At 41.7% G+C, this 13,731-nt stretch overlaps 1 protein-coding gene across 21 annotated transcripts in view; it reads left to right on the top strand.

The window, feature by feature from the left end:
- ZNF383 (zinc finger protein 383) overlaps positions 1-13,072 on the top strand; it is a 68,799-nt gene extending 55,727 nt beyond the window's left edge. For 18 of the 21 annotated variants that reach the window (XM_080644817.1, XM_080644835.1, XM_080644836.1 and 15 more), the window contains 3 exons: positions 4,792-4,918; positions 5,230-5,325; positions 9,911-13,072. In XM_080644817.1, the coding sequence (XP_080500943.1) occupies positions 4,792-4,918; positions 5,230-5,325; positions 9,911-11,106 (1,419 nt within the window). In that variant the 3' untranslated portion in view covers positions 11,107-13,072. The remainder of the gene's footprint in view (positions 1-4,791; positions 4,919-5,229; positions 5,326-9,910) is intronic. The other 3 variants (XM_080644826.1, XM_080644827.1, XM_080644829.1) reach the window with 1 other exon arrangement.
- Positions 13,073-13,731: the final 659 nt, after the last annotated feature.

Below are 13,731 nucleotides of genomic sequence, written 5' to 3' on the forward strand. Positions count from 1 at the left end.
CATCCCTGCACTTGGGTCCTGCCAGAGGGCCATGCCAGGCCCACGTGGCCTCTGCCCACACCCACTTGTGTCTGCAGTCCCACGTGGGACCGTGAACCGTGTCTGAGCCACTCTGAGGCAGAGCCCACATCACCTCTTTAAAGTTTTCATTTTTGCTAATCGGACCTTTGCCTTCTGAGGCGTAGAAGCCAGGACAGTGGGTGCAGTGGAGCCCGCAGATGGGCACCCAGGAGCTCCTTGACTCCGACGGCTTCATTCAGAGAGGGCTCCCCTGCTCACCTCCCCCAGCACCGTTCACTTCGGCCTGCAGGGAGCAGCACAGTCACCATGACAAGCACAGCCCCAAAGCTGCTCCTGAACCTCGCTCTTCCTTCTTCGGCTCCCAAAACCCAACATAGCCTGTGGCCAGCCCTGCACCCTCCCAGGGCCCTCACCAGTACCAGACAGGACCAAGCAGCAGGGGGGTGAGGTTGGCCTGGGACAGACTTAGCCCCTGCAAGCTGTGTCACAGCGGACCCTGAGCAGCAAGAACTTACCAATAGGGATGTTTGTGCAGACATTTTAAACAACTTCCACTTTTAAAACTGAATTGAAAAGCATAGATTGTTGCTCTAGAGAGCAATGCTTCGGCGGGACTCCGAGGTCACCTTGGAAGCTAGAACCAAAAGTTACATGATAGCAAGTGTTGGCAAGGATGTGGACAAATCTGAACCCTCACACACTGCTGTCAGAATGGAAATGGTGCAGCCGCTCCTCAAATGATTAATATCAGTCACATAGGACTCTGCAACCCGCCACTCTGAGGTATACACCCAAGTGAGGCAGCTGGTCACAAAACGCCCATTGTATATGGTCCCATTCCCATGAAATAGCAGTGTGCAGATGGCTAGGTGGGGCAGGCAGCTAGATGAGGAAGGTGGCATGGGGTTTCTTCTAGAAGCAATACAACATTCTAAAAGTGACTGGTGATGCCCTGGCTGGTTTTGCTCAGTGGATAGAGCATCAGCGTGCAGACTGCAGGGTCCCGAGTTCAATTCTGGTCAAGGGCACGTGCCTGGGTTGTGGGCTCAATCCCCAGTAGGGGTCGTACAGGAGGCAGCCAATCCATGATTCTCATCATTGATGTTTCTCTCTCCCCCTCTCCCTTCCTCTCTGAAATATATATATATCTACACTAATAAAAGAGTAAGATGCAAATTGACCGTACCTTCGCGATGCCCACCAGCCAATCAGGAGTGAGTATGCAAATTAACCCAAAAGATGGCGGGTTAATTTGCACATGCAGGCACTGAGTGGCCAGGAGTGGGGTGGGACGCTTGCATCATTGCCATGGCAACAACGCAGGCGTTCTGCACCGCCCCAGCCATTCCAGGCCTCTGGAAGGTGAAAAAGCGGCTCTGGGCTGGAGCGAAGGCAGTGCCAACAGCCAGGGGAAGGAAGACCCATTCTTGCACGAATCTTCATGCATCGGGCCTCTAGTATACTAATAAAAGCGTAATATGCTAATTAGACCAGGAGACCTTCCAGACAAAGCCATGGTGGTGGGGCTGAGGCAGAGTTGGTTAGAGGTGATCAGGTCAGGAGGGGAGGGCAGTTGGGGGTGAGCAGGCCGGCAGTGGGGGGCAGTTGGGGATGAGCAGAGTGGCAGGGGGGGCAGTTGGGGGCGAGCAGGCCAGCAGTGTGGGGCAGTTGGGGGCGATCAGGCTGGCACTGGGGGGCAGTTGGGGATGAGCAGGCCAGCATGGGGGGTGCAGTTGGGGTGAGCAGGCCAGCACGGGGGGGGCAGTTGAGGGTGAGCAGGCTGCTGGGGGGTGGCAGTTGAGAGCGAGCAGGCTGGCAGGCAGAGTGGTTAGGGGCAATCAGGCAGGCAAAGGTGGTTAGGAGCTATCAGGCAGGCAGGTGAGCAGTTAGAGGTGATCAGGCAGGCAGGCGAGTGGTTAAGGACGATTAGGCAGGCAGGCGAGTGGTTTCGCATGATCAGGCAGGCAGGCAGTTGAGCAGTTAGGAGCCAGCGGTCCCAAATTACGAGAGGGATGTCCAACTGCTGGTTTGGGCCCACAGGGATCAGGCCTAAACCAGCAGTCGGACATCCCCCGAGGGGTCCCAGATTGGAGAGGGTGCAGGTCAGGCTGTGGGGCACCCCCCCACCCATGCACGAATTTCATGCACCAGGCCACTAGTTTCATATAATACTGGTTTGATGTTTATGAACTCCTTTAGCTTTTTCTTTTCTGGGAAGCTCTTTATCTATCCTTTGATTCTAAATGATACATGGAATGTGAGTAATTTTGGTTGCATGGGTCCTTGCTTTTCATCACTTTGAGTATTTCTTGCAAGTCACTTCTGGTCTGCACAGTTTCTGTTGAGAAATCAGCTGACAGTCTTATGGGAGCGCTTGCACTCTCTCTTGCTAGCTCTTTCTCTCTAATTTATTTTATTATTTATTTATTTATTTATTTTTAATATACTTTTATTGTTGATAATATTACAGATATCTCCCTGGGAACTCTCTTTAAAATAACTGACTGCTTTTCTCTTGGTGCTTCTAAAATTTTCTCTGTCTTTAGCCATTGCATTTTATTATGATGTGTCTTAGTGTGGGCCTCTATGGGTTCATCTTGTTTGGGACTCTGTGCTTCCTGGACCTATATGTTTATTTTCTTCACCAGGTTAGGGAACTTTTCTGTAATTATGTTTTTCAAATAGGTTTTTTAAATTTTTGTTCTCTCTCTTCTCCTTCCAGCATTCCCATGATGTGAATGTTGGTATGCTTGAAGTTGTTCCAGAGGCTCCTTATACTGTCTCCTTTTTTGTTTTGTTTTGTTTGTGTGTGTGTGTGTGTGTGTGTGTGTGTGTGTGTGTGTGTGTGTTGTGTGGGTTTTTTTGTTTTGTTTTGTTTTATTGTTGTTTTTGGTGTTCTGATTGGATGTTTTCTGCTTCCTTATATTCCAAATTGCTGATTTGATTCTTGTCTTCATCTACTCTACTATTGATTCCCTGTAAATTATTCATTTCAGTTAGTGTATCCTTCATTTCCGTTTGGTTCTTTTTTACAGTTTTGAAGTTCTCACTAAGGTCATTGAGCATCCTTATAACCAGTTTTTTGAACTCTACTTCTAGTAGATTTCTTGTCTCCATTTTGTTTAGTTCTTTTTCTGGTATTCTGTTCTATTCTTTCATTTGGGATATGTTTCTTTGAGTCTTCATTTTGGCAGCCTCCCTGTGTTTGTTTCTATGTGTTAGGTAGAGCTGTTGTGTCTCTTGGGCTTGGTAGAGTGGCCTAATGTAGTAGATACCCTGTAGGGTTCAGTGGCACACCCTCTTCTGTCACCCAAGCCGGGCACTCCAGGTGTGCCTCTCTCCATGTGGGCTGTGTATACCCTCATGTTGTAGTTGAGCCTTGATTGTTGTTAGCATATCAATGGGAGGGATTTACCCTCAGGCCAATTGGCTGCAAGCAGTGGCAATAAGCACTGACCATCTTGGAGGATCAGCTGTGCAGGGGCCCGACACAGAGCAAGACTTACTTCAGTGGGGCTCTGGTGCCCCAAGTCTGCCCCTTGAGTGTGACCCTTCTGGAGGTGATTGGGTGGTGCTTCATTGTGGTCTGAAACTGTCCACTGGGTACTCTACTTCTGGGCCTCCCTGGAAGTCCAGGTCAAGATTGGCCATTGCCTGTGTTCTGTCTGGGGCCATCTAGAATGAGCTACAAAGTAATATGTAGGTGGCTGCTACTTGTGCTGGGTTTGGAAGTGCCCATGTGAGGCCATGATATGAACCAAGGCCAGCTGCTGCTAGTGCTGTGCCTGGGCCACTTAGCAAGAGGTACAGAGAACACTAAGGTCAGATGCTGCTCATTTGAGAGATTTTAGGAAAGTCTGAAGCATGAGCCAAGACAGGCCATTCCTATGTAAAAGCCACTGGAAACAACTTGCATGTGCCCGCAAGTTGGGTGGGGCATAGTCATGGGCATCACTAGGGCAAGGTGAACAAATGTGAGCAGGTTGATGGAGACTCAGATATGGCACCCACCTGCCTGCTTTTCGGGGGGAGGGCTCAACAAATAAGCAATAGATTCTGCCAACACTTTTGTCTGGCAGAAAGCTGCCCTCCCCCCCACCTATTGCACCTGATACCAGACAATTTAGTTCCTCCCTATTTGTCCTTGGTGCCTCTTTCAAGCTGCTGCCCCAGCACTAGAGCTCAGAGGGAGGGAGTTCCAGTAAGTCTGTGCATGGGCCCTTTAAGAGGAACTGCCTGGGACTCCAACAGCCATCCTTCTCATGCAGCCTCAAACCTGGCTGTTTTTTACAGCCAGAGTTATGGGGAGTTCTCTTCCTGACACTGGAACCCTGGGCTGGGGGTGGGTGGGAGGCTCATGTGAGTCTGGGACCCCTTACTTTTTAGGAGGAACCTCTGCAGCTGAGATATCTCTTCTGATTTGTATTCACCCCATGTGGTTGTGGGTCCAGCCCATTACTGATCTCTGCCTCTCCTACAAGTCTTGATATGGCTTTTTCTTTAAGTCCCTAGTTGTAGGATTTCCATTCTACTAGGTTTCAGACAGTTCTGAATGATGGTTGTTCTGTAGTTTTGTTGTAATTTTGATGTCGTTTGTTTGTTTTTTAATGTTAAATACACATGTTACTCTTACTTCTGTTTCTGAGATCCAAAGATTCTGGTTCTCAGTGACACTAGTATAATAGCTTATTTTCTTTACCCTACATTATAAGTACAGTAGTCTGAAGTGTTTCTTTTATTACACAAGTATACATGTGTTTATTGTTTCAGGAATCAATGATATTCAGGGATGTGGCTATAGATTTCTCTCAGGAGGAGTGGGAATGCCTGGAGCCAGCTCAGAGGGACTTGTACAGAGATGTAATGCTGGAGAACTACAGCAATCTGCTATCAGTGGGTAATGTCATTTATACCAGTAATTTAGAGTTCTCTTCTGGAATGTCTGTTTTCTTCCACAGTGAATTTCTTAGCTGCTTTTTGAGTTACTAGCTGAATTCTTGCTCTCTATTCCCAAATAAATGGTTGGAACTGAAATGAAAAGGAAGAACAGGAAACTGAAAGTTCCAATTGGCTATGGCTGAAGCTTCATCTTTTTTCTTTGGCTCTTCCTGCAGGGACATCTCTTTTTTTATCATCAAGGGACTGGATCTTACATGGATCTGATTTACCCATAGCATAACCATGTTTCATATCTTTTCTTGTGAGCAGGACTTTACATACCTAAGCCTCATGTTATCTCCTTATTGGAACAAGGGAAAGAGCCCTGGATGGTTGGCAGAGAACTGACAAGAGGCCTGTGTTCAGGTAAGTAAGAAATGATTAAACAGCCCTGGCTGGTTTGGCTCAGTGGATAGAGCGTTGGCCTGCGGATTGAAGGGTCCTGGGTTCGATTCCAGTCAAGGGCATTTACCTTGGTTGCAGGCACATCCCCGGTAGGAGGTGTGCGGGAGGCAGCTGATCGATGTTTCTCTCTCATCGATGTTTCTAACTCTCTATCCCTCTCCCTTCCTCTCTGTAAAAAAGCAATAAAATATATTTTTTTAAAAAAAAGAAAGAAATGATTGAACAAAGCAGGGCATTATAGGTAATAACTCAGTTGATCAGTAAAGAAACAGTGTCTTCAAGATATTATCTTAGAAGCTCCCATCAAAACACGAGGCCTGTGAGAAAAACTAAGATTTTTTTACCATGAGTTTATAAATGACCTGTTTCATTTCTTCCCTCACTTTCTAATCTTTTTATTACTATTCTTTAACACACCACTTAATTTCAAGTAGAACGTTTCCTTCACTTCCCCTCCAAAGAAAACTTTTACCCATATTTAAGATTCAGTTCATTCTCTTAGACTTGTCTAAATGTTTTCTGTTACCAACCCCAAAATAAGATGTGTGTGTGCGCGCACATGCATGTGTATATCTGCACTGCTCTTCCCCTCCAAGTAATAGTCTTCAGTATAGCTTCCAGAATTTGGGCTTCTGCCATTGTGTGAGCAAGAGGCAATTGTGTGAAAGGAGATCAGCAAAGTAGCAGGATGTATGGGGTATTGGTGTGCTAGGTACATGTGGGAGAAAGGGTGTACCTGCAGGTGATTTGGATTTTTTGGACTTAGGTATGGACTTTGAATTCTGTTCTGAATGAGGTAGGTGTAAAGCCATTTTATTCTGAATGAGGTGATTTGAGCAGAGGAGTGACATCATGTTTTTAAAGGAATACTGTAATTCAGAGATTGCTAATTTTGGATTTCTTTGTATAGAATTTAGGGAGTCAATTAACTTAGATGAGAAGGAGAAAAATGCATCTTGCCCTGGCCAGTGTTCAGTTGGTTGGAGAGTCATCTCATGCACCAGAAGGTCATGGGATTGAATCCCAGTCAGGGCACATACCTAGATTGCAGGGTCGGCCCCCTGGTTGGGGCATGTACAGGAGGCAATCAATAAATGTCTCTCACATCAATGTTTTTCTCTCCCTCCATCTCTAAAAACATTAAAAAAATATTGATATTTAGTAAACTCTAAGTGAAACTTAGTATTTCTTCCAATTATGGTATATGCAGCAAACCATAATAGTATTAGTTCCATGATTTTGACATGAATGGAAATCAACATATTGAATTATTATTTGTGCTCATCACTATTTCATAACTACTGTAGTACTAGGTTCACTGCTATATCTTACTATTCAATGTGTTAATAAAGAAGAAACCTCCAGGAAGAGGGAAGAACCCTTGTGAAAGCCCTTCTAGGAGGGGAAAGCTTGGAGTGTTTGAAGAACTGAAAGAAAGCCAGTATTGCTGGGCCCCATAAGCAAGCAAGAGTGAAATGTGAGTCGAGGTTGGAGAGACAGGTAGGAACCACATTATTCAGCCTCTGCTGGCTATGAGAAGCCATATCCCGTTGGGCTTAGGGTTTGGGATCTGGAGAAGGGCCGTGGGCAAATGAGACAAGACAAGAAATAATAATTTGTAAATTGGGGGCCAGGCGGAGAGTCCAACACAAGTGGAAGGTCTTCACTGGTGCCCAGGCCTTGCCAACCTTTTATTCAGTTTTGTATACACATATTGCCCTTAGCCATGCAGGCAATTCCGGTAACAGACAGACTATCGTAAAGGTCAGTAAATATTAGTAAAGATTTACTTTGAGGCTATTTGGTCAGGAAATTGCTTGAGCCACCATTGTCTCGACTAAACAATCAGTGCATAGCTCTGGCCCTTGCCAGAGCTCAAGGTTTACAAGCCTTCTTCATTCCTTATTTACACTTTTCTGATAGTGAAGACAATGGGTAGCTTCTAACACCTTATGAGAAGTATGGATTTTTGTAGTGGAAAGCCAAGCCAAGTGCATTTTTGGTTCTTGAATAGATTACTGAGTGTGAAACTTGCTGGGGAAACTGGGTTAGGAGGCTATTTTAGTGGTCTGAGTAAGAGATAATTCTGGTTTGGAAGAGGGCATTAGTACTGGAAATAGAAGAGGATAGTTTTTAAGTTACTTTGGAGCTTAAAATTGTTGAAAGGTTATATAGAGGTAGAAGTAAAAAAGATTACACTAGAGATTTTCTAGTAGGCTCCATTTTGATGTCTTAAAATCATTTCATTAGCTTAAAAATTCTACTTTTTGGTAAGAAATTCTTTCATAATAATGCCTGTCAAATACTAAACACTTTATTAAGAGATAATTATAAACATTTCATCACCCTTCCAGTAACTATTTCTTTATCTTTACAGATAAAGAAGTGGGGATTTAGAAAGGTTAAATAATTGCCTAGGAACATATAATGAGTAAGTGTCAGAGTTGGTACTCAGCTTATCATTCTGCTTCTTGTTCCTATCATCTTTCCATTGCAGTGTTTTCCACTTTGTCATTTTCTTTCTGTCTGCCTTAAACTTTAGCTGCCACTCCTCTCAGTCACTAAAGGTGGTACATGAGCACTCTCTTCTAAAATAAGCATCACAAAATTCTAAGGCAAACAATAGTTTCACTTAATCCCTAGCACATAACAGATTCTGAGTCTTCCCTATCTGCCACTCACATCAAAGTAGTTCAATCCTTAGACTTATTTCAGGCTATTCCCTCATGTGGCTTACCCTCTGTAATCTCTTTCATATTTCATCCAATATATCCTTTATTATGGAGTCTATTGTTTCTGCCCCAACTGAGTGTGCAGCAATTTAATTCTAACACTAACTACCCAGAGTTGACATAAACCCCACAGATTAACAGCAAAACCCTACACAATACTGCCTTTACTTCAGATGCCAGTTATAAGTCTCAGGGGGTCCTCAGAACGCCCGTACTTCTGACCAACTGGCTATAAAGTTGGGGCTTTCCATGACCCTTACAGTTTTAATGATTTGCTAGAATGACACAGCACTCGGAAAATAGTTGCAGTTTTACTATAAAGGATACATATTAGGCCAAGGTGTGGTAGGCTTCCAGATGCAGAGGTTCCACACCCTCTCTCAATATTGAGTCAAAATGTATCACCCTTTTGGCATTTCAGTGTGTTCAGGTAGCAAGCTCCAATGAGCTTTAGTGTCCAGAATTTTTATTGTGATTTATTTATATTCACATGATTAATTGAGTCATTGGCCACTCAATTTCTGGTTCCTCTTATTTCTCCAGAGGTTGAGAAAATGAAAGTTCTAAACTTCTAATCACATGTTTGGTCTTTCTGGTGACCAATGTCTATCCCAAAGCTATCTTTGGACCTACTATGTTTGACTTCATTACCATAACAAAAATACTTCTATCATACAAGAAATTCCAAGAGTTGTTGAAGCTCTGTGGTAGGAACCAGGTGCAAATACCAAATTTATTTTTTTATTATATCAAGAACCAAGAATCTTCCACTGTATGGATTTATTCCTTTCAAGAGACTTTAATGGAGGTGAGAAAATTATCCAGTTTTTATAATACATATATACATACACACATGCTTATATAGATGTATATAGAACTAGTTATTTTTCATATGCTCAAGCATTGTACATTTACCAATCTTTACAGATGATTCTGATTCATATGAGTATTTGAGAAGGATTGTAGTTTTCTATGTCCATAGTCTCTTCTTCCCACTTTCTGCATTGTACAGTCATGCACCACTTAACAACAGGGATACGTTCTGAAAAAGGTATTGTTGGTGATTTCATCACTGTGTGAACATCATAGAGTGTACTTACACAAACCTAGATGACATAGCTTACTACTGTCATTGTGTGTGCTATACTTTTATACAGCTGGAAGTGCAGTAGGTTTTTTACACCAGCTTCACCACAAACGTGAGTAGTGTATTGCAGCACAACCTTAGAACATCTAGGATGTAACTAGGCAATAGGAATTTTTCAGTTCCATTATGTATTTACTAGAGGCCTGGTGCATGAAATTTTTGCACTTGGGGTGGGGGCTCCCTCAGCCTGGCCTGCACCCTCTCTCAGTCCAGGAGCCCTCAGAGGATGTCCGACTGATGGCTTAGGCCCGTGGGGAGCAAGCCTAAGCCAGCAGTTGGACATCCTTAGCGCTGCCCCATGGGAGTGCACTGACCACTAGGGGGCAGCTCCTACATTGAGCGTCTGCCCCTGGTGGTCAGTGTGTGTCATAGCGACTGGTCATTCTGCCGTTTGGTCAATTTGCATATTACCCTTTTATTATATAGGATGGGACCACAACTCAGATGTGATCCAAATTTGACTAAAATGTCATGGGATACGTGGATGGCTATATCTCAGTACTTTCTATACATTTCTAGTCCATTTTTCAGATTAAACAAATATACTTGAGAACTGTATGTCATTTACTACCAGATATCTTCAGTTAAATTTTTCCATTTCTATTATAAAAATTTAACTTTTAACAAATGGGACAGAAATAATATTTGCCATTTTATTTTCTTTCAGATCTGGAGTCAATGTGTGAAACCAAGTTATTATCTCTAAAGAAGGAAGTTTATGAAATAGAATCATGCCAGAGGGATATGATGGGACTTACAAAGTATAGCCTTGAGTATTCTCATTATAGAGATGTTTTGGAATATGGCAGCCACCTTGAAAGACAACTGGGATATCAGAATGGTCATTTCAGCCAAGAAATATTTACTAACGGATATATGCCCACATATATTCAACAGACATTCTTTACTCTGCATCAAATAATTAATAATGAAGAGAAACCTTATGAATGCAAGAAATGTGGGAAAGTCTTTAATCAGAATGCACAATTTATTCAACATCAAAGAATTCATAATGGTGAAAAATCTTATGAATGTAAGGAGTGTGGGAAATTCTTTAGCTGTGGCTCACATGTTACTCGACATCTGAAAATTCATACTGGTGAAAAACCCTTTGAATGTAATGAATGTGGAAAGGCCTTCAGTTGTAGCTCATACCTTTCTCAACATCAGAGAATTCATACTGGTAAGAAACCCTATGAATGTAAGGAATGTGGGAAAGCCTTTAGTTATTGCTCAAATCTTATTGACCATCAGAGAATTCACACTGGTGAAAAACCCTATGAATGTAAAGTATGTAGGAAAGCCTTTACTAAGAGCTCACAACTTTTTCAACATGCAAGAATTCATACAGGTGAGAAACCCTATGAATGTAAGGAATGTGGCAAAGCTTTTACTCAGAGCTCAAAGCTTGTTCAGCATCAGAGAATTCATACTGGTGAAAAACCCTATGAGTGTAAGGAATGTGGCAAAGCCTTCAGTAGTGGTTCAGCACTTACTAATCATCAGAGAATTCACACTGGGGAAAAACCCTATGATTGTAAGGAATGTGGCAAGGCTTTTACCCAGAGTTCACAACTTCGACAACATCAGAGAATTCATGCTGGTGAGAAACCTTTTGAATGTCTTGAATGTGGGAAAGCCTTTACTCAAAACTCACAACTTTTTCAACATCAGAGAATTCATACAGATGAAAAACCATATGAATGTAATGAATGTGGAAAGGCTTTTAATAAATGCTCAAACCTTACTCGACATCTGAGAATTCATACTGGCGAAAAGCCCTATAACTGTAGGGAATGTGGGAAGGCATTTAGTAGTGGGTCAGATCTCATTCGTCATCAGGGAATTCATACTGATGAATAATAAAAGTTAAAGCTCTTCCTAATATTTTAAACAAAAAATTATGTTAGAGAGTTACCATCTTTCACTTTGTTTTTATTCATGCAAATGCTAATTTTCATAATTACCTTATATATATATGAAAGCCTATATTGGCATTTACCCATGCTTCTATTGTACTAATGGCAGATGTTCAGTAATTCTTTTCTTTCCCATTATTTTGTCCTACCTTCTTGGTGTTAATGTTATATTATTCTTTATATTTGCTTGTGTTTCAGGGCTATTTTTTCTGTTCTGATTTATATATCTGTGCTTAAATTATGTTATCTTGTATTTTTAATTCTTATAGAAATTTAACTTGGTTTTTGAAATCAGTGTTAATATTTTTGTCTCACAAATTTATATTTTCTTATAAAACAGAAAACCAGAAACCAAAAAGCAAATATTAATTTTAATCAGAGTAACTATAGATGACTATTCTCAAGTTGGTAGAGTACATCCTACCATACTTCGTCTTTAAAGAAAGTGTAGTCATGGTATGCATATTGTACCTTCACCTGCTCTTAACATGCCAAAAAATATGATTGCCATTTCAGCAAATGTAGATTTTTATTTTTAATGACTTATACTCAATGACCTTTTTAAATGGCTTTATTATTCATGTTATGGTTGCATCTAAATGTTCACATGCCCTGAGTAGCATGACCCAAAATTTATCTTTGGATTTGTGTTTTTCTTTTAAAACATGTATTTTAATTGCTGAAATTATCCACATCTTTTCCTTATAAACTTTTATGTTCCTTTTCATTAACCCTAATCCCAATCTCATACTAGGAGGTTTTTAACCACTGTTATAAAAATGTTGTCAATCCTTCCAGATATATTTTTTTTTTACTTTTTATTGATAGGTTTTAGTGGCATTTCATATGTTTTATTTCATGTATATTAAATATAATTATGGTATATCTATTGGTTTGTTATGAGGATTCAATGAATGAATAAATTTAAAGTATTAGAACGATATCACTACTAAGTGCTTAGTAAAAGTTGTCCATTTTTATCATTGATATGCTAATTTTTATAATTACCTTATTTATGGGAAGGATTTATACTATGTTGTTTACCTTTGTATAAATCAAGAAATGTGTAATGAAAAAAGAAATGAGTGTAATGTGCATAAGAAAGCTTTTCTCATCATTCATTATTCAGCATGAGTTTTTAAAAGAAACAGGAAAACTGTGTGAGTAGTCTCAATTCAGACTTCATCTTTTATGCTGCACAAAGATGAATACTAGTCTTAAACCCTGTGGATATAATGATTGGTAGGTGAAGGCACAGGTGTTAAAGTAGGAAATGATAAAAATATTTTTCCTAGTAATTAGTTCTCCCAAAGCAGAAAATATATAGGCCAAATTTTTTCCCCCTTGATCAACATGGGTTAACCATTTGTACACCATAAGTGTCTATAGATGAGAGCAGTGGACCTTTTCTAATTAAATTAAAAATACTGTGGCAGTTAACTGGTTAAGGAACTAAATCCTTACTATACACATTACTTAAATGTGAATGAAAATGAGAACTATCGAAAAACCTGTGAGTGACAATCAAAGTTAAATAGGGAGTTTTATAACCCAATTAGAGGCCCAGTGCACAGAATTTGTGTATGGGGGGGTGTCCCTCAGCTCAGCCTGCACCCTCTCCAATCTGGGACCCCTCAGGAGATGACTGACTGCCATTTTAGGCCCGATTGGACATCCCTCTCTCAATCCAGGACCGCTGGCTCCTAACTGTTCACCTGCCTGCCTGCCTGATCACCCCTAACTGTCCCCCCTTCCAGCCTGATCACCCTTAACTGCCTCTGCCCGCCAGCCTGATTGCCCCAATTTCCCCCCCACCTGCCGGCCTGGTCACCCCCAACTTCCCCCCTCCACTGGCCTGGTCGCCCCTCACTGCCCCCCCCCCACTGGCCTGGTCGCCCCTCACTGCCCCCCCCTGCCAACCTGGTCACCCCCAACTGCCCCCCCCCAACCGGCCTGGTCACCCCTCACTGCCCTCTGTCGACCTGGTCGCCCCTCATTACCCCCCCTGCTGGCCTGGTCACCCCTCACTGTCCCCCTTGCCGGCTTGGTTGCCCCATGCAGCCTGATGTTCAGTCGTTTGGTCATCCCTCACTAACCCCCCGCCGGTCTTGTCACCCCATGCAGCCTGCTGTTCATTCATTACTGTGAAGACATCCTGACCAATTTGCATATTACCCTTTTATTAGTATAGATATGCATATATATGAAAGATCATTAATAAAATCAATATAGAACCCAAGGAGCTAAAACAAACAAAAAATCTAAAACATGGGGTAGAGAAAGGCATTATTAGTTATAAAAATGCAGAAATAAGTGAAAGAAAAAAGTAATCTAAAATAGAAAATTTTATGATTTGACTGAAAAAAAGACAAACTTTAGTGATTCTTGTGAGGAAGTAAGGTTGACAAATAGCATTGTGAATGAGAAAATGAAATGACCACATATTTACATTTGAAAGGACTAGATCTTTTTTGGTGATAAAAATGTTTTGGTGATAAAATTAGATGAAAAAATACTTTAAATGTCACATAGCTACTAAAGAAGACATCACACTAAATATATTTATAGG

Source organism: Plecotus auritus (assembly GCF_963455305.1).
Source record: "Plecotus auritus genome assembly, chromosome: 10".
NCBI classification, from domain to species: Eukaryota; Metazoa; Chordata; class Mammalia; order Chiroptera; family Vespertilionidae; genus Plecotus; species Plecotus auritus.